Raw genomic sequence first — 21645 nt, 5'->3', positions numbered from 1 at the left:
CAAAATTAGGGTTGTTGTTGTTGTATGCCTTCAAGTCGTTTCAGACTTCGGTCAACCCTAAATCTAAAGTTTAGGACAGAGGCCAGGTCAATGACCTTGGGGGCCCGCATCCAGCCCATGCACCTTAGTTTGGGGACCCCTGATCTAGATGACCTCCAAAGACCATCTAGATGGTCTCATAAGATCATAGATAAGGAAAGTGACCTCCAAAAGCCATCTAGATGGTCTCATAAGACCACAGATAAGGAAAGGGATCCTCAAAGACCATCTTGATGGTTTCATAAGACCATAGGTAAGGAAAGGGGCCCCCAAAGTCCATCAAGACGATCTCATAAAACCATAGATAAGGAAAGGGACCCTCAAAGGCCATCTAGATGGTCTCATATGACCATAGGTAACAAAAGTGACCTCCAACAGCCATCTAGATGGTCTCATACGGCCGTAGCTAAGCAAAGAGACCCCCAAAGACCATATAGACGATCTCATAAGGCTATAAGTAAGCAAAGAGACCTCCAAAGACCAGGTAGACTTAGGTCAACCCTAAGTCTAAAGTTAAGGACAGGGGCCAGGTAAAAGACCTTGGAGGGCCGCATTTGGCCCCCGGGCCTTAGTTTGGGGACCCCTGGTTTTAACCTAAGTATGCACATAGTTATCTAATTATCCTACAATATTTTACTACTGTATGTCTTCAGTCATTTCCAACTTACAGTGACCCTATCGCAGGGTTTTCTTGGCTAAATTTCTTCAGAGGATGTTGCATTCACTTTCCTATGAAGTGTGATTTGTTAGTAGCTCAGTACTAGAGAGATTCTGGAAATAATAGATTTTCTCATCTGTGTAATACAGCAAATCACTACTTATTTGAAAGAAATTCAGCGGTGTTTAGAAAGTATGTTTACTATAATATTGTTAGACCCGAACATGTATTCACAAGAGATTTTCCCAATTAAATTCCACCTAACCTGTCACATTTTAAATCTGTGAAATAACTAAATAATGCCAATAAGTTCAAGTTTCTGGGAATAAGTCTCATTGAACTCAAAACGCCTACTTTCAAGTTGTCATATACAGGACTGCACTGTGAATTATTATTTGCATCCTGTTGCATTGATACTCATAAGATATAATACTCTAGTTAAACTGAAATGCTTGCACTTCAGATAAGGGTGGAAGTAAGTAATCAACCTTTCCCTGCCCTAAGAATGAAGATGAAACCTTCTGCTTCTGGAACAGAAACAAAATTACCTCATGATTGGAGATTTTCTCAGAGTTGTAGTTTGATCAAACAAATTTTAAAAGCTCTGGATCTTCTTCAGTACCCACAGAACAATATACAATTGCTTGCTTCAATTCACTTTGTTTTTGTACACCTTCAAGGCATTTCCAACTTACGGTGACCTTATCACAAGATTTTCTGGGGCCAAGAGTTTCCATGGCTGAGTGGGGAGTCAAACCTTAGTTGCCAGAGTCATAATCCAATACTCAAACCACTACACTATACTTGCTGTCTTTGAATACACTATCATTCCCTTAAAATAGATCTGTCATGTGAGATGGAGCATCAAGAATTTTACTCAAGTAAAACCCTCTATAAAATCCTGTTACACTCCTCACCAACAGTCTGTAACTTATTTTATATTTTCAAATCCACTTTCATCAGAGTTGAGAGGTTTTTCTTAGGTCACATACTCAATAATCCTTCTGCACTTTGATGTCACAAATTCAATAATTGTCTGTCTTCTACTCCTCTCCTCTCCCTAATCCATCTCCTCTGATTAGCAGAAACTTGCACCTTCAAACACCCTGGCTTCTCTTGCCAAAAATATCTGTGTGTGCCTTTCCTCTGTTTATGTAACATTTGCAAATGTTATTTTCCCTTCTGCAGTGAGTTTCACATAGCCACAGAACTGATTCAACATTGAATTACAATTCAAAATTGTTTGAAAAAGTATGTTAAAGGTTATGTCTATTAGAATGATTATTTCCCTCTTGCAACTAAAACATTATAGGTCTCCTTCAAAGAGGGCAGGTGTGTCAGGGAAATACGGTACTTGTATTGCTACAGTTCTTATGTGTGTGTTTAATAGGGGTGTGTAAAATTTCAGAGGTCATTTCGTATTTCAGAAAATTTTGGTTATTCAGAGTAACGAATTACCAAAATACGAACTGACAAACCAGCCTACAAATCTATCCAAAATAAAACAGCCTTTCTTAAAGTTTGGGGGGGGGAAATCAGAAATATTTGTTGATTTGGAGCATTATTTACAATGTGACAAAATTGCCTGGGGTGGGAGGGAAGGAAGGGGCCACAAAGCAAAAAACATGTTGTCAAGAGTCAGACGCCAGTTAACAATCAAAACAGTTTATTCAGAAGATAAGCCAAAAGTAACATAAACACAGAGGGTATCCTTGAAACACTTCACTTATCAGTGTTTCAAGAGTAGTTAGGACAAAAATATAACTCAAAAACAAGCCAAGCTATTTTTCCACGCTGGCATTCAATAAAAGCTAAAAGACGCTTTAGTTCAGCTTTAGAGAACAAATTGAGTTGACTACTAGAAAATATGCAAAATAAACAAAGACTTGAAACCTTCCAGAAGCTGCAAAGTATAACTGAAAGTGCAAAAGTGTGATGCCTCATGGGCCTTGTAGTCCTGTTCCTAGTGCCATCGAGGCAGATGAAGACGAAAACATGGGGTTTTCGCCGGTTCAACAAGAGCTGGAGTCTTTTCACCTGCCGGATGTTGATGTTTGTACCCAAGAATTCAGTAAAACAGACCTTGGACATTCCTCGCCTCCGTTCCCTAGGAGAGATTCCTATTGTGCAGACAGAGGAGTGAGGGAACAGAATCGCAGGAGTTTACGGATTGCTGCCAAACAACAGGCTGATTAGACCTGCTTCCTGTCACGACCCAGGCTGCAGAGCACCAATAACCATACACAGAGGCCAGAATCTATCTAATATCTTTATTAAGGAAATATGTAAAGTCAATAAAAGTAAATGTAGAATATAGTTCAGAAGAAGACCTTTCAGGAAAGGTCAAATATAGTCCAGGAAAACAATGTCCAATATGAAATAGTAAGGTCCAAAGTTGTAATCCAGTAACCGAAACACTCACTTTGCCAAGCAAAGTGAGGGGAGATGACAAGGTCCTTTAATCCATGAAACTTAGGCAAGGCAAGGAAATAACTTGATTCTTGGTACACAAAGCTTGATTCAAGGCAACAAGGAGCGTGGAGCAAGGACAGGATCCGTGGTAAATTCGTGGCGAGGTCCAAAAACAAGGCAAGGTCCGTGGAGCAAGGCAAGGTCCTGGGAAACAAGGCAGGGCTGGAAACAGGAACAAGAACTCGACCGCGGGAGTAGCGTAGTCCACACACAACCTACTCCCGTAGCTGACGAATTGACTCCGCAAGACTCCTTCGTGGGCAAAACACCTAAGTAGGGTCTCGGTTTCCCGCCAAGAGCAGATTCTCTGGGGAACCAGAAGCGAAAGCCATTCTCTGGGTCCAGATGCATGACTCCCTAAAGTTTCTCATGGGAAGCAGGCTAATCAACCATTTGTTTGGCCGCGATTCTCAGGCTTCTGCGATTAGCCTGTTGAGCTCCTCTCTGTTGTTGACAATAATCACGGCGAGAAAAAGGGGGAGATTTTGGCTCAGGGCTTGTTTGGCAAACTTCTGGAAGGCAAATCTCCTGCAGGTGCAAGGGTTCCAGTTCTGGCTGAGAAAGTTCCAATTCTGACTGAAACGGAGGAAAACCTAAGTTTTCCTCCTCATCTGTCACAACAGTGTTAGGGACGGGACTACATGGCCCATGAGACATCACACTTCCCTTGGGAAATTCTAAGGAGTCTTGCATCTGGACAAAGTTGGGTTTCGCTTCCCGTTCTCTAGGGAAAGAGGTTGTTGGCGGGAAAACAAGACCCCAATATAGGTGCCTGACGCGGGAGAATCTTTGGGGAGTCAACAGAGCAGCTTCAGAAGTGAGATTGTGTGTGGACTTCGTAACCCCAGTTCCTTGCTTCCCGGATCAAGAATTCAAGTACTGCCTTGCCTTGCTTTTAACCACGGATCTTGTTCCAAGAATCACTGTTTGCCTTGTTCCTAGTCACGGACCTTGTTAAAGAACCAAGATTATTTCCAGCCTTGTTGTCAAGCTTCCTTGGACTCCTAAGACTCTGGCATTTCCCCACACTATTGCTTGGCAATAGTGTGTTTCGGTATTGGATTTAAACTTTGAACTCTAATATCATTTATTGGACAATACATTTTTGGACTATTTTTGACCTCATTTGAAAGGTCTGCTTCTGAACTATATTCTTCACTTGTTTTTATTACTTTTATACATTTCCTTAATGAAGATATTAGATAGAGATTGGCCTCCGTGTATGGTTCTTGGTGCCCTGCTGCCAGGGGTCTGACAAAAAGCCTCTTTTGGCTCCAAACCATTTCTGAAACAGCCAGCCGGCTCTGCGGATTTAAAGGGACAGTTCCCAAAAGAAAAACACCAAACTGGTTTGAAAACAAAACAAACTAGAAGTGCAGTAAACTGCTTCCACGGTGCAGATAAAGCCAAGAGCTTCAAAGGGATGATGAATAGCCGTCGTCAGGAGAATCCAAGGTCAGGTCAGGAGGCAGCAGCAAATTCCGAAGGGCAAACCAGTAGTCAGAAGCCGGGAGTAGTCGTCAGTCAGAGGGCGAAGACAGAAGCCAGGTCAAATTCCAATCCAGAGTCCAAAGAGGGTGCAGTCATCCAAACCAGGTCCACGAAAAGGCACAAAGAGCCAAACAACGATGGTATCAGCAGCTAGAAATAGTAATCAGAGTGCAGTCCAGGGAAACCCACACATTCCATCCCTCCGCTGCCGAGCAGTCCCAGATAACTTACATCCGAATCACAGTCCAAGTCCAGTCTTCACGAAAGCACAGAGATCCCAATGGCGCCTCCTCAACACCTTGCCACACGCAAAGTGCAGTGGCCAAACATTCCCATTTTATTCCCCTTCCTCTTGGGTGACCAAACACTCACACCCAAACACCAGGTGTCCCAAATCTACCCAGAGTCCGAACTCCACACAGCTAGGGCTCGTGGATCAGGAGTGCCTAACAGTTCGTCGGAGTCCCAATCATCCTGCCCACACTTAGCCCCATGAACACTTAAAGAACCATCCTCCCTTCTCCAAGCATCCCAAGTGGGATCTGCTCCTGCAGAAACTCCAGGTTCAGCAGTATCCATAGGCCCCAAATCCCCAGACATCTCCGGTGGCTGTGCCCATTCAGTGCCCACTTCCCCAGCCACCACCTGTTCCTCAGCATCCATTTCCCCAAACTCCCCATCTGAATCTTCCTCAGAAGATCCCCCATTAAGCTCTCTAAGTCGCTTCTTGCGCAACTCCTCCAGTGAACCTTCATCACGAGGGTTTTTTCTTCCTCTTTGAATCCCATCACAATCAACCATAATCCCCGAAGGCGCAGTCACAACACATGTGCTTGAGATCTGTTCTGTGTTGTTAAAACTTAAACCCAGACTAGAAAGATTATTTCATTTATTATTATTAGACCTATACAGTTGGAAGGGATACCAAAGGCCATCCAGTCTCACCACATTCCACCAAGCATAAAGATGGAATTATAATTATATTATTATGCATTATTTTACATAGAATCATAGAATCATAGAATAGTAGAGTTGGAAGAGACCACATGGGCCATCTAGTCCAACCCCCTGCTATGAAGCAGGAAATCACATTCAAAGCACCCCCGACAGATGGCCATCCAGCCTCTGCTTAAAAGCCTCCAAGGAAGGAGCCTCCACCACGGCCCCGGGGAGAGAGTTCCACTGTCGAACAGCTCTCACAGTGAGGAAGTTCTTCCTGATGTTCAGGTGGAATCTCCTTTCCTGTAGTTTGAAGCCATTGTTCCGTGTCCTAGTCTGCAGGGCAGCAGAAAACAAGCTTGCTCCCTCCTCCCTATGACTTCCCCTCACATATTTGTACATGGTGATCATGTCTCCTCTCAGGCTTCTCTTCTGCAGGCTAAACATGCCCAGCTCTTTAAGCCGCTCCTCATAGGGCTTGTTCTCCAGACCCTTAATCATTTTAGTCGCCCTCCTCTGGACGCTTTCCAGCTTGTCAACATCTCCCTTCAACTGTGGTGCCCAAAATTGGACACAGTATTCCAGGTGTGGTCTGACCAAGGCAGAATAGAGGGGGAGCATAACTTCCTTGGATCTAGACACTATTCCCCTATTGATGCAGGCCAGAATCCCATTGGCTTTTTTAGCAGCCGCATCACATTGTTGGCTCATGTTTAACTTGTTGTCCACGAGGACTCCAAGGTCTTTTTCGCACACACTGCTGTCAAGCCAGGCGTCCCCCATTCTGTATCTTTGATTTCCATTTTTTCTGCCGAAGTGAAGTATCTTGCATTTGTCCCTGTTGAACTTCATTTTGTTAGTTTTGGCCCATCTCTCTAGTCTGTCAAGATCGTTTTGAATTCTGCTCCTGTCTTCTGGAGTGTTAGCTATCCCTCCCAGTTTTGTGTCGTCTGCAAACTTGATGATCGTGCCTTCTAACCCTTCGTCTAAGTCGTTAATAAAGATGTTGAACAGAACCGGGCCCAGGACGGAGCCCTGCGGCACTCCACTTGTCACTTCTTTCCATGATGAAGACAACGCATTGGTGAGCACCCTTTGGGTTCGTTCGCTTAGCCAATTACAGATCCACCTAACCGTAGTTTTGTCTAGCCCACATTTTACTAGTTTGTTTGCCAGAAGGTCGTGGGGGACTTTGTCGAAGGCCTTACTGAAATCCAGGTACGCTACATCCACAGCATTCCCTGTATCGACCCAACTCGTAACTCTATCGAAAAAAGAGATCAGATTAGTCTGGCATGACTTGTTTTTGGTAAATCCGTGTTGACTATTAGCAATGACCACATTTGTTTCTAAGTGTTCGCAGACCACTTCCTTAATGATCTTTTCCAGAATTTTGCCTGGTATTGATGTGAGGCTGACCGGACGGTAATTGTTTGGGTCATTCTTTTTTCCCTTCTTGAAGATAGGGACCACATTCGCCCTCCTCCAATCTGCTGGGACTTCTCCCGTTCTCCAAGAACTCTCGAAGATAATTGCCAGTGGTTCTGAAATAACTTCCGCTAGTTCCTTCAGTACTCTTGGGTGTAGCTGATCTGGCCCTGGGGACTTGAATTCGTTTAGAGAGGCCAAGTGTTCCTGGACAACTTGTTTCCCTATTTGGGGTTGGATTTCCCCCAATCCTTCGTCCATTCCGTGTTGCTGAGGTTGAAGATGGCTTTCTTTTTCTGAGAAGACCGAGGCAAAGAAGGCATTAAGTAGTTCTGCCTTTTCCCTGTCCCCTGTCGCCATCACCCCATCTTCTCCTTGCAATGGCCCTATCGCCTCCTTTTTCTTCCTTTTTCTACCAACGTAAGCAAAAAAGCCTTTTTTGTTGTTTTTTATGTCCCTGGCAAGCCTGAGCTCATTTTGCGCTTTAGCCTTGCGAACCTTTTCCCTACAGGTGTTGGCTATACGTTTGAATTCTTCTTTGGTGATTTCTCCCCTTTTCCACTTCTTGTGCATGTCACTTTTGAGCTTTAGCTCAGTTAGAAGTTCTTTGGACATCCATTCTGGCTTCTTTGCACTTGTCTTATTTTTCTTCTTTGTTGGCACTGTTTGCATTTGCGCCTTGAGTATTTCACTTTTGAAAAACTCCCATCCATCCTTAACTCCCTTGTTTTTTAATATCGGCGTCCATGGAATGCCGCTCAGTAATTCCTTCATTTTTTGGAAGTCAGCTCTCTTAAAGTCCAGAATGCGTGTTTGACTTGTCTTAGTTTCAGCATTCCTTTGTATTGCAAACTGCAGGAGCACATGGTCACTTGCCCCTAAGGATCCAACCACTTCAACTGTATTGATCAGGTCTTCCACATTTGTTAAGATTAGATCAAGAGTTGCTGATCCCCTTGTTGCCTCTTCTACCTTCTGGACCATAAAATTATCTGCAAGGCAAGTGAGGAATTTGTTGGACTTTGTACTCTTGGCTGAGTTTGTTTTCCAGCAGATATCGGGATAATTGAAATCGCCCATGACTACTATATCTCTTCTCTGTGCCTGTTTGGTCAGCTGTTGACAGAAGGCTTCATCAAGTCCTTCATCCTGACTCGGAGGTCTGTAGTAGACACCCACGACAAGATCTTTTTGAGTCCCGGTTCATCTTCATAACAAAAGAACATTAAGTTCAAATGTCTGGGATTCGTCTCTGAATATCGGGCTCTTCCCAAGAGCCTAGGACATTAGAGATATTTTCATAGAATGTGTGTAGTTCTGAGAAGTGCTGCCTTCTGCAGCATGTGAATTGATGTTCTGACCAAATTAAGGCATGTGTGTTTAAAGGAACCCCAAAAGGCCATCCAGTCCAAATCTACAGGCAGAGAGCCAACACACAAGCCCTCCCAGCAGACGGCCATTCAATCACATGTGCTTAATTGAAAAAAATCCTTAAAATCAGTAGATGAGCTAATCTTTCTGGAACCTTGCAGACTTGATGCCCTACTTATGTTGTCTCAATGTACAGAAATTCAATGGAATACCTCTTTTAGTTTTTTAAAAATTATTTGTAAAAACTTTTAAAATTTCCTCAAAATTAGTGGATGACTAAAGAGTTCTGAAACATGGCAGGCTTAAAGTGGTAAATGTGGCCTACAAGTTTGGCAAGTTTCATTCTGATAGCTATAAAAGAAAATGAGGTTAAGAAAATGTGACCCATCTAAGGTGCTTAAATTGGAAAAAAATTCCTTTAAATCAGTTGATCATTGAATCATTCTGAAACTTATGCTCTGCCCATCATGCAGGAATTCAAAGGGATACCGCTTTTGGATTTTTAAATGTATATATTTGTAAAAAAATTCTAAAAATCTGTGGATTACTGAATCTTTTTTAAACATAGCAGGCTTACAGTTGTAAATGTTGCCTATAGGTTCGGCAAGGTTCATACAGATAGCCATAAAAATGATGACGAAATGAGCCTTGAAAGTTTCCCCATTACCACTAATAGAACGAATCTTATTGAAACAAATAACAACATTTTGGAATTCAGATGACAATCGAAATGGCCGACCTCTCAAATTTTAAAAGGAAATCCCAAACGGATTTCTGCTATTTCACATACCTCTAGTATTGAATATACAAAACATGTTTCTTTTGTCCCAGACTATTTTCTGTCAATTTCTGGCATGAGTTGCCACATTTTACTCCCACATTTGAAAATAACAAAAAGGTATCTTTCTCCCCTTTCCTTTATCTCTCTTTCTTCATCCCTGCTTAAAGTGCTATTGGGCCCCACTTTAATAGCACTTTTCCCTATAGCATTAAACATCTAAATGAAAATCTTTTCAAAAATCAAGAAGAAAAAAGTGTCCTTCAAGCAACAGTACAATGCCCTAGTTAAAAAAACTTTAGAAGGAATTACTCCAAAAGATTTCTACAGATGTAATGAAGTATGAATTTTTGGTTTACAGATGTTATGTTTAATTGTGTGTTTGTGTTTTAAAAGGGTAAGTATTACAGTTATTGCATCTCAGCACTCAGAGGCTGGTTGCCATGGAGAAGTAGGCGGAGCCAACTGCCGTTTTGTTGAAGAAGTGCAGCATTTAAAAAAGGGATTCAGTCTGTGCTCTGATGAGGCACAGGGAAGATTGATCCTAGGTTGAGGGGATCAAGGAGACCCAATTGTTCATTTTTTAGTCGGTTTAAAATAAGTTTGGTGACTTATTTAATGTAGTCTGTGTCCTGGTAAGGAACAGAGAATCTGTGATCGTATATCACAGGGTGACTGCGGTTTAAAAGTAGCAGAGGAAGAAGTTCTAACTACTTTAAGTAAAAGAAGTGACACTTTAGGGAGTTTGACTCACCTCATTCTAGTATTGTAACTGTTAATAAAAGTGCCTCTAAGTGAGAACAACATTGTAACCACTAAGCTCTGTGCCTGAATAAACTTGTTATTGTTCCTCCAACATCTAAGCCTCTGTCGCATATATTATAAACCAAGTTGCGTTACCATATAAAGTGAATAAGAATAAGAAAGAAAGAAAATTAAAAGGTCTCCTCTCTGAGTCTTTGGTGGTTGCATCTTCGCAACAGACCACCCCCAAAAAGAATGGTATGAATAAATGTTGTAGTAATAGCATCTGACAAAACTCAAGGTGAGAATTTACACTTCTTTAGATCAATCTGGAAAGGCCCTTTGTTGGATTCGAACATATAATTCAACAGTGTTTTGTATTTCATATTCATATGTATTTCACAAACAGTCCTGATGATAAATGTTGCTACAAATACTTATCAAAATATGGCAGAGAAAGAGCAGATGTCTGATTTTCTTCCTGTTAGCAGGAGAAATTTGTGGTTCTGATGCCAATGGGGAAGCCAATTCAGTTTCAGTTTGGGAATCATTAATATACTTATTATCTAGGCGACTGCATCCTATCTGCAAAATTCAGCCCCTTGGTAGTAGATGAACTAAAACATGCTGTGGATTCCCCATCCCTCTGACATTGCAAACACCAATTCGGTGCTTCCTTAGAAAGGTTTATTTCAGAACTTCTATATCAACAACAACAACAACTTTATTTTTATACCCCGCCCCATCTCCCCGAAGGGACTCGGGGCGGCTTACATGGGGCCTTGCCCGATAAAAAATCAAATATCAAAACACAGCAATAAAACAGTTATCCAATAAAAACATCAATTACAGTAAAAACAATCGTTAAAATAATCTAATCTAAAAATAATCTAATCCAACACTCAAACAACAGGATCCATATCACTGTTGAGTTGGAAGAAGGGGATCAGCAAGATCTATGCAATAGGAGTGTGCAAAGCTCTGGACCTCCATTTTGTAATTCGGAGATTTGCATGACTCATTAATACAAATCTCTGAATTACTAATCAGAAAGGGACCCTCTGAAACATTTACAAATCCAAACAGCAGCCTCCAAAACATTTGGAGAGATTCATAAAGATTTGTTGTTTCAGAGCTTTTTTTTTTTTTCAGTGTAAAACATACTCCATCATCCATAAATGTTTGGGGTCTGAGGTGGTAGGGGCTGACAAGGGCAGCTGCATTTTCCACATTGTCAGCCAATCAGAAGAAGAAAGACAATCACATGTTTTTCTGCAAAGCTGGTCTCCTCCTCCCCTCAGCCTTTGTCTTTGTGATGTTTGCAGGAAAGAGATAGGATGTGTGTTTGGAGGTCTGTTTGGAGGTCTGTTCTGTTTCTGTGTTTTTCTTAAAACTTTTAACTTATAGTAGCTTTTTGATAATTTTGTTTGTTTCTGTGCTTTCATATCCTAGTCTATAACCTTCCTCTATGGAAATTATCCAACCCACAACTGGTGCAAGCAGAATTCTGGGAAGAGTCATTTGGGAAGGCTAGAACTTCTCTAGTAGAGTATTCTAAACTTGCTTGCTGCCCTGCTCATGTTGTCTCACTATGCCACAATTTGAGGGAATACCTCTTGTAATTTTTTAAAATTATTTTTTCATTGAAACAAAATTTTAAAATTCTTAAAAATCAGTAGATGAACTATTCTTTCTGAAACTGATCAGGATTGATGCCCTGCTTATGTTGTCTCATTGTGCAGAAATTCAAGGGGGATACCTCTCAGGAGCCTCGGTGGCGAAGTGCGTTAAAGCGCTGAGCTGCTGAACTTGCAGACCGAAAGGTCCCAGGTTCAAACCCCGTGAGCGGCTGCTGTTAGCTCCAGCTCCTGCCAACCTAGCAGTTCGAAAACATGCCAATGTGAGTAGATCAATAGGTACCGCTCCAGCAGGAAGGTAATGGCGCTCCATGCAGTCATGTCGGCCACGTGACATTGCAGGTGTCTAAGGACAACGCCAGCTCTTCGGCTTAGAAATGGAGATGAGCACCAACCCCCAGAGTCAGACATGACTGGGCTTAATGTCAGGGGAAACCTTTACCTTTTTACCTCTCGAAGTTTATTTTAATTATTTGGAAAAACTTTTTTAAATTCCTCAAAATCAGTAAACATCTGAAACATTCTGAAACTTGGCAGGCTTAAAGTTTTAAATGTTTCCTATAAGTGTGCTAAGTTTCATCCTGATAGCCATAAAAATTATGGAATAATGAGCCTCAAAATTTTTCTCATGGAACAAATCTTAACGAAGCAATTACAAAGCTTCGGAAATTTTGATTATGAATCGGAATGGGACCCCACTGAATCTTTACAATTTGAATTGGGGGCATCCAAATCTCCTAATCTGATTTCACACACCTCTACTATGCAAAATGAAACTAAGTAGTTCCAGATTATAGTTTTTAAAATGTGGAATGGAGGAAGAACAGCATTAGCGAAAATCTGTCATGGCATATTTTTGCTTTGTTTTTAAAATCTAAATTGCTGCCACAAGACCTGACCACCCTCTTGAAGCATCAGGAAAAATGTCAAAGAATAAAACAACAATTTTGGACTCATACTGAATCACTATTTCATTCTAAGGTTGTCTACTCACCGGATTGTTATACATTGCAACAATGAGTTGCTTGACACCATGCAGAGTAGGATGTGCCCAAGGAGAAGGATCCGCCCAATGTCGGTTTAAATCATAGCCCATTAAGGAACACCTGGGAAAACAAACATAGGCCACATACTCATGAAATTATGCAGTGTGTGGTGATTAAGGTTTATGTTTCCCACTCCATGTAACTTTGCCCCAAAGAAACTCATCCATATTTTCTTTCCATGTATTTCTTTGTTCCTTGGATTAAACCACACTGAAAATTTTAAGGAAAGGTCAGGCAATGTTTCTCTCAATACGTGCTCCTTAGAAAGCAGCATACTATCTAGAATCTGGATTCCAGATATTCCTGGAAGCACAGCTGGTAGGTGGAATCCAATAAAAAGGTAATTTTTCCCAAATATAAACCTAAACAATAAAGACCCACCCTTGCCATTCTGTTTAAACATTTCTGGAGAAGCAAACAGCTTCCATTATGTGAATGTTTATTTGGTATTACTGTTAATGTGCCATCAAGCTGACTCTAATTTATGGCAACCTTATCATAGGGTTTTCTTGAAGGAGATTTATCATGGCCTTCATATTAGGCTTTTTTCCGTGTCAGGAGCAACTTGAGAAACTGCAAATCACTTCTGGTGTGAGAGAATTGGCTGTCTGCAAGGACGTTGCCCAGAGGATACCCGGATTTTTGATGTTTTTTACCATCCTTGTGGGAGGCTTCTCTCAAATCCCAGCATGGAGCTGGAGCTGACAGAGGGAGTTCATCTGCGCTCTCCCTGGGTTGGATTCAAACTGGCAACATGTTAGGCTGAGAAGGTGTTATTTGCCAAGGATGCCTATTACCTCTTATTATTCAAACATATTTGAAATATAACCTACAGCACCTAACATTCATTGGCAGTCTTCCCATTCAAGCACTGTTTTCTGCTGCCTTGGAAACTATAACTTGAAGCAATGGTTTCAAATTACAAAAAAAGGAGATTCCCACCAGAACATTAAGAAGAACTTCCTGAATCTAAGAGCTTTTCAGCGATTGAACTCTCTGCCTCAGAATGTACTGGAGGCTACTTCTTTGGAGGCTTTTAACAGGGGCTGGATGGAAATCTGTCAGAGGTATTTTGATTGTGTTTTTCCTGCATGGCACGGTGTTGGACTAAATGAACTATGTGGTATCTTTCAACTCTCTTATTCTATAATTCTACTAAGTGTGTCTGACCCTGCTTAGTTTCCAAGATGGGATCTGGTTGGTTTTAGGGTGTATAGGCGCCCTCATAAATACTTAGTATTTTAAAGTGGGTGCTCCCACTTTCCTATTACAGAACTGAAGAATTCTGGGGCTTGTAGCTTAGGGCAGGCCCTTTGGAATTCTCAACCAGAGAGGTCCTCAGCTTCCCTAAACTGCGAGCCCCATAATTCCGTAGAAGGGAGCCACACAATAGGAAAATGGAGATAATCTCCATTTGATAAAGGTACAGAGTGTGTAGTAGAGAGGAGTACTAAAAAGGGGAAATTAGTTTATAACTGACAGATTAATTAAGATGTGGTTTCTGAATTGAAATATTTTGCACAATAGTTTATTCTATATCTGCATTAGCTTCATTCTTATAATCAAATACTTTAGAGTAAGACTCAACCTAATGGAAATGTATTTATTTATTTACTGTACCTATACCCCGCCCTTCTTAGCCCCAAAGGGGAACTCAGGGTGGCTTAAAAACTATGGCAATAATTCAAACCCAGATTCAGACAATAACAATATCAGTAAAACACATTACAAAATTGTAAAAAAAATCCATACATATCAATTAAAATAGTCTTTCAAACGATTAAAACATATCAAACATGTCAAAGTATAAAAGTCTAGCACCAACTGAGCTTTGTAAACATTGAACCTATTGCTTCACCGTCATACTTATGGGCCATATTAATCCCCAAAGTCTTGCTTAAATAACCAAGTCTTAAGATTCTCCCTGAAGCTTAGGAGCAAGGGGGCTATTCTCATGTCACTGGGCAGGTAGTTCCACGGCTGTGGGGTCACCACCAAGACTACTTGAAGCTTCCAAACAGTCTTCAGAGGCAACCCCATGTAGAGTGTGTTGCAGTAGTCTATGCAAGATGTAACCAGAGCGTGGACCACCATGGCCAAGTCTGACCTCTCAAGGTATGGGTGCAACTGGCTAAGAGGTTTTAATTGTGCAAAGGCTCCCCTGATCACCGCTGAAACCTGGGGTTCTAGACTCCAGGAGAACTCCCAAGCTGCGAACCTGCACCTTCAGGGGGAGTGTAGCCCCATCCAGCACAGGCTGTAACACTATACTCTGTTTGGCCTTGTGACTGACCAGGAGTGCCTCTATCTTGTCTGGATTCAATTTAATAATAATAATAATAATAATAATAATAATAATAATAATAATAATAATAATTTTATTTTTGTACCCCACCACCATCTCCCCAGAGGGACACGGGGTGTCTTACAGATATAAAACCAGCATACAGTAATATCAAATACAAAAACACACAAATAAATTTAAAAGGTATTAAAAATCACAATCATTATAAAAGACATGAAAAACACAGCAATAAAAACATAGAATGAGCTGGGCAAAGTGCACTGAGTGGAACTTGTAAACAAGAAGGAGGTTAAGGTGCTAAATTTCAATTTATTTGCCCTCATCCAGACCATCACAGCAGCCAGGCACCAGTTCAGGACCTAAACAGCCTCCTTAGCAGCAGGTGGAAAGGAGTAATAGAGTTGGACATCATCTGCATACAGATGGCATCGAACTCCAAAACTCTGGATGATCTCTCCCAATGGCACCATGTAGGTGTTAAAAAATATGGGGGACAGTACTGATCCCTGTGGGACCCCACAGAACAATGGCTGTGGAGTCGGGCAGGAGTTCCCCAACAACACCTTCTGAGAGCAATCCTCCAGGAAGGACCAGAGCCACTGCAGAACAGTGTCCCCAAGCCTCACTTCTGCAAGGCATCCCAGAAGGATACCGTGGTCTACAATATCAAAGGCTGCTGAAAGGTTCAAGAGAACCAACAGGGACACACTCCCCCTGTCAAGCTTTCTGCGTAGATCATCCACTAAGGAGACCAAGGCTGTCTCACTTCCATGACCCGCTCTGAAGCCAGACTGTGATAGATCCAGATAATCATCCAAGAACACCTGGAGTTGCGAGGTGACCACATGATCCAAGACTTTGCCCAAAAACATAAGACTCTCCAAGGCATTGAGGGTAAGGAGGGCATTGCATTCTGAATAGTGCAATCCAATCACCCTATATCATATTGTGAAGTTATGTCATAATACACTTGTCAAACAGGCTGACTTTTATTTATCTAAAATAGAGCATTAGTTTAGATTTCAGAGGAGAAAGGACAAGGTCTGGAAAGGGAATGGAAAAAGACTAACAGTAGAAAGGGTCAATCTACCCCATGGCAATATTGAACCTATAGGCAACTCACAGGTTTATTAGAATTGCTGTTTTCCAATATATTTTGGACTTGATTATAAGTTTGAAAAGTTCATGCAGGACCTCAGATGTGAAAGGCATCCAGTAGTTGCAGAGAAACACTTTGAGGTAGTGCTATATTCCCCCTCCCCCTCCCAAATGTTCTGATTATAAAGGCTATGTTTGTAACAAGAATGCTCTCTTATGTACTGCATGTATATTTTGCACTCAGGTGCAAAATATCTTGTGAGAAGCAGTTCTTAGTGGTATCCTCTGGATATAATTTTCCCTTGAAAGAGCTCTTGGCTACCTGCTATTGTCAAAGAAGATCTAATACTATGCCTGAAGATGCACATTATTTTTAGTTTACGTATTTTCCTTGCAGTCTTGCCTTTCCTTTCAAGAATGCTCAGTCTATACAAAGAAAAAAAAATCATGGGGACCTCTGACTTTTCTTCCTTTGATTCCCCTGTCTTTTGTTTCATGTGCCTACTATATGCCTTCAGTCTCTTATATCCCTATTCCCATAAGGGGAGAGGAATGGAGAAGAATGAGCTAAAGGAGTTAAAGAAATCATTTTTCATGCCCACAATTTTTTTACAGAATGAACTGTGCACACATCTCAGTTGCTTTGTGAAGAAAAGCTGGTCCATTGAATCAGCACTGTGTGAATGTGCAGATAATACCCCACACAAGACTGCTGGTGGAAATCCACAAGTGGCAGTTGTGGTAAGGGTTTAGATTTGAAAATGAAATAGATGAAGAGAGAAACAAACCATACATGTCCTCTCATTTCCCAGCAGATTAGAAGAGGGCAAATGTGGTCCCTATCTTCAAGAAGGGAAAAAAGGATGACCCAAACAATTACCATCCAGTAAGCCTCACGTCGATACCAGGCAAGATTCTGGAAAAGATAGTTAAGGAAGTGATCTGCAAACACATAGAAACAAATGCAGTCATTGCTAATAGTCAACACGGATTTATCAAAAACAAATCATGCCAGACTAATCTGATCTCTTTTTTCGATAAAGTTACGAGCTGGGTAGATGCAGGGAACACCGTGGATGTAGCATATCTGGATTTCAGTAAGGCCTTTGACAAGATCTCCCATGACCTTCTGGCAAACAAGCTAGTCAAATGTGGGCTAGGCAAAACAACGGTTAGGTAGATCTGTAATTGGTTAAGCAAATGAACCCAAAGAGTGCTCACCAATGCGTCGTCTTCATCTTGGAAAGAAGTCACGAGTGGAGTGCTGCAGGGTTCTGTCCTGGGCCTGGTTCGGTTCAACATGTTTATTAACGACTTAGATGAAGGGTTAGAAGGCACGATCATCAAGTTTGCAGATGACTGGGAGGGATAGCTAACACTCCAGAAGACAGGAGCAGAATTCAAAACGATCTTAACAGATTAGAGAGATGGGCCGAAACTAACAAAATGAAGTTTAACAGGGACAAATGTAAGATACTCCACTTAGGCAGAAAAAAATGAAATACAAAGATACAGAATGGGGGAAGCCTAGCTTGACAGCAGTACGTGTGAAAAAGATCTTGTTGTCCTCCTGGACAACAAGTTATACATGAGCCTACAATGTGATGCGATGGCAAAAAAAGCCAATGGGATTTTGACCTGCATAAATAGTAGTATAGTGTCTAGATCCAGGGAAGTCATGCTCCCCCTCTATTCTGCCTTCCTTGGTCAGACCTCACCTGGAATACTGTGTCCAATTCTGGGCATCACAATTGAAGGGAGATGTTGACAAGCTGGAAAGCATCCAGAGGAGGGCAACTAAAATGATCAAGGGTCTGGAGAACAAGCCCTATGAGGAGTGGCTTAAAGAGCTGGGCATGTTTAGCCTGCAGAAGAGAAGGCTGAGAGAAGACATGATAGTCATGTATAAATATGTGAGGGGAAGTCATAGGGAGGAGGAGCAAGCTTGTTTTCTGCTGGCCTGGAGACTATGACATGGAACAATGGCTTCAAACTTCAGGAAGGGTGATTCCACCTGAACACTAGGAAGAATTTCTTCACAGTGAGGGCTGTTCGGCAGTGGAACTCTTTGCCGCGGAGTGTGGTGGAGGCTCCTTCTTTGGAAGCTTTTAAGCAGAGGCTGTATAGCCATCTGTCAGGGGTGCTTTGGATGTGATTTCCTGCTTCTTGGCAGGGGTTGGACTGGATGGCCGATGAGGTCTCTTCCAACTCTATAATTCTATGAGAACCCATTGCTCCAATCCATGTCTTTATTAGATAATATATCCCATCCATGCAAATGAAGGGGGCATTCTTGCAAATATACATAACTAAATACCTGTGGTGGTGGGTGAGTATGCTATTCCTTTCTCATCCAAACATTTTCCCTCTATTCACTATCTTTTCATTTGTTCATTAACAGAAGAAGCACCATGCTGGATCAAACAGAAATCCTGTCTAATTCAATGTTATATTTATGGAGTGACCAATCAGATGCTTAAGAGGGAAACCCACAGCAGAAGATGAGTTTACAGCACTTCCCATCTTCCAATCCCACAAGTGGCGTGCTGTCTCTAACACTATGTGGATATCTTGACTAATAATAATTCTAGCCAAAACTCTATTGCAGTTTAATTGTTTTGATAATCCAGTTTTTCACATATTAGGAATGGAAAGCTCCACTTTCTTTCGTTCTCACATATAGGGATGCAGAATTTCAAAATATGTCCCCTCTTTGAGTGTTCTTTACATCCTTAATGCAAGCTCTAGGTTGGGCTACATTTCAGAGTGGAGTTAGCAGCTTCTCTGTTGTCTCTCTAGCACCTTGATCAGAGTCCAATTCTCCCAGTTGTACACTAAGGACCTCATTCCATGGGGGGGGGGAGGGGGGCAGCAGGAGGTATTGTCTTCTTCTTGTTGTGTTCCATGACATTCCGTCTTGAAAGATGATGAAGAATTTACTAAATCCCATCACACAGGATCACCTCTGCTCGTTTCTTGTTAAACTGTGCACTTCATTCCTCACAATATAGGTTGCAGTTATCTCCTCCCATTCCATCCCCCTCAATGTTCCTAATGTCACTGGGTGGTTTGTATTTTTTTTGTTTAAAATTGCACAATTGCAAAACAAGAAATTATCAATAAGGAAACATTTCGGGTGTTCAAAATTGTGTAATTACATTTTTTAAAAAAAACAAAAAAAAACTAGTCCTTTTCTGTGTCCAAAAATAATGTTGACAGAAGAAGCACTGGAGGCCATTAACAGACAGCCCACGTGCACTCCTATAATAAAACATCACAAAATGGAATGTAAATGTACAAATCTACCACTTCCCATCCCAATGAAAAATCCCAGTTTTTAAATGTTTTTACAAGCAGGAAGACGAATGGAGTCAATTCCTGCCCATTTTTCAAATCCTCCTGTTTTCATATGATCAAGAGACAGAATCCCATGGGCATCCCATGGAATGGATCATACATTATTTAATGGAATCAGTGGGATTCTGTTTTTTAGTGTGTAGAAATGGAGGAAAACATCCATCTGATGAGGTCCTAATGCTTGGTTGAGTCTTAATCATTCAATGCAAACTGGTTCCAGTGCAACCTAAAGAAGTGGAACAGAAGAAACTGTCATTATGTGGCAAGTATGGTAAAGATAATCTAGAATGCAAGGAGCCAGAATCATTAGTAAAATTTGGTGTTCCTTTCCTGCATTGCTAAGGGCTTTTTCAATGGCAAATAATATAAGCTAGTTAGCTGTGCTCAAATGTGTATGATCCTGCTTTAGCTGATGCTAGTGAAAAGTAGTTGGCACTACAGTACTTAAGTGGCTATTTGAGAGCTAGGAATCCTGATTAGATGTCTAAATTTTGCCTTTTATTCATTCCAAACCCGCTAGGCAATTAGGTAATGAGGCATGGCATTTGGTTGCATTTTTAGCCAGACAGCTTTTTGCCCTATTTTCTGCTTGTGTAGAATTAAATTTCAAGGAGAATTGACAAAAGAGAATTTAATAACAGGTTTCTTAGCACAGACAGAGTAGGCAGATCAGCATTAGCTACTGAAGGCCACATGGTGGAGTAAACGTTTGGAAAATGAATGACACAATTTTAAATAGCATATGATGGTTAACAAAGAACTCCTCCATTTTCTCTTGTTAAATAAAATGAAAAGTGCAGCCATACATTGCTTCTTCTCATCTATCTATTCCCTCTTACTTGTGGGAGCACTTACCAGTACAAACATCAAGAGGGAACTGGGGCATTCCATAGCATGAACTGCAGTCCTCCATGATCAGCAAGAAATACCTTGATTCTATGTTTATTCCTTTACCTTTCAAAAATTCCAGCAATGCCGGGGGGGGGGGGGGGAGCACTAGTTATATTGTACATTTAAATATCTTGGGCTCATTAAGTAAATTTATACTAGCATATGGTGATTTATCTAGCATTGGGTGCACTGTAAAAGGCTAGGGAGACGGAAGAAGAACATATGCTCATGGCTCTTGTCAAAGAACTACCCGAAAAGTAGTCCAGGGCTACCACAGATAAAATGGAAGAGTTGTAAAATATTGTCAAACATTCTTCTAAAGCCTATGGAAATACAGTCAACTCTCCATATCCTCACATCAATTATCCACTGCTTGAAAATACCACACACATACCCTCCAAAATCTAAGTCCTGATTTTGTGGTTTTATATAAGGGAAACCATTTTACTTTGACATTATACAGTGGGACTTTAGCATCTATGGATTTTAGTACCCACAGTGGAAACCAAGGACCCACTGTAATTTAAAGAAACTTATTACTTTCCAATGTGATTAGAAAGTGATAAAGCAAAATCATCATGGGTACATCATTCATTTTCCATGAAGTTATCACTCTTTTTAGGAATTTAAAAATTGTTGTTTATTCGGTCAGTCAGTTCAACTCTTCGTGACCCCGTGGCCCATGCCAGAGTTCAATGTCGGCCATCACCACCCCCAGTTCCTTCAAGGTCAAGCCAGTCACTTCAAAGATACCATCCATCCATCTTGCCCTTGGTCGGCCCCTCTTCCTTTTCCCTTCCATTTTCCCCAGCGTCATTATCTTCTCTAAGCTTTCCTGTCTTCTCATTATATGGCCAAAGTACTTTATCTTTGCCTCTAATAGCCTTCCCTCCAGTGAGCAGTCGGGCATTATTTCCAGGAGTATGGAGTCCATACTCCAGGATTTAAAAATATTTGCTTAAAAACCGGTAGTCTTACACAACAAATAAACACATACAAGATTGTTATTTTGTGTACTGTGTAAGAAGAAACCGTGGAAGTTTGCCAAAAATCATGTATCACAGTTACAAATATATAACCTGGAGTTACGTATTTGTTACTGTGAAAATCTCTCAATCTGCACTTACTGTGAACAAAGGGGATCCACTCCTCTGTCACACAGGAAGCAGCTACCTTCTGTTCTCACCCTCATATCAGTGATCTCAAGCACAGGAGGGAATTGTAACAATTAATCACTCACAGGAGAAAGTGGGAACAGTAGCCAACTGCTTCATGAGTAATAGGAGAATGAACCTCCATCCATTCTGCTGCTTCCCAGTAAGTTGGGGGATTGCACTGCCTGTGCCATCACCAAATATGCTAAGTATGTAGGGAGGAAGAAAAAAATAGGT

General features: G+C 41.3%; 1 protein-coding gene across 1 annotated transcript in view; it reads right to left on the bottom strand.

Moving 5' to 3' along the window:
- The window catches only part of bend5 (BEN domain containing 5), a 1240673-nt gene that overhangs the window by 208561 nt on the left and 1010467 nt on the right, over positions 1 to 21645 (bottom strand). Inside the window, exon 9 of the mRNA XM_062979625.1 lies at positions 12552 to 12663. Coding sequence (XP_062835695.1) covers positions 12552 to 12663 — 112 coding nt within the window. The remainder of the gene's footprint in view (positions 1 to 12551; positions 12664 to 21645) is intronic.

This window comes from Anolis carolinensis, chromosome 4 (genome assembly GCF_035594765.1).
Source record: "Anolis carolinensis isolate JA03-04 chromosome 4, rAnoCar3.1.pri, whole genome shotgun sequence".
Lineage (NCBI taxonomy): Eukaryota > Metazoa > Chordata > Lepidosauria > Squamata > Dactyloidae > Anolis > Anolis carolinensis.
The sequence above is the reverse complement of the archived record's forward strand: the minus strand, read 5'-3'. Positions and strand labels throughout refer to the sequence as shown.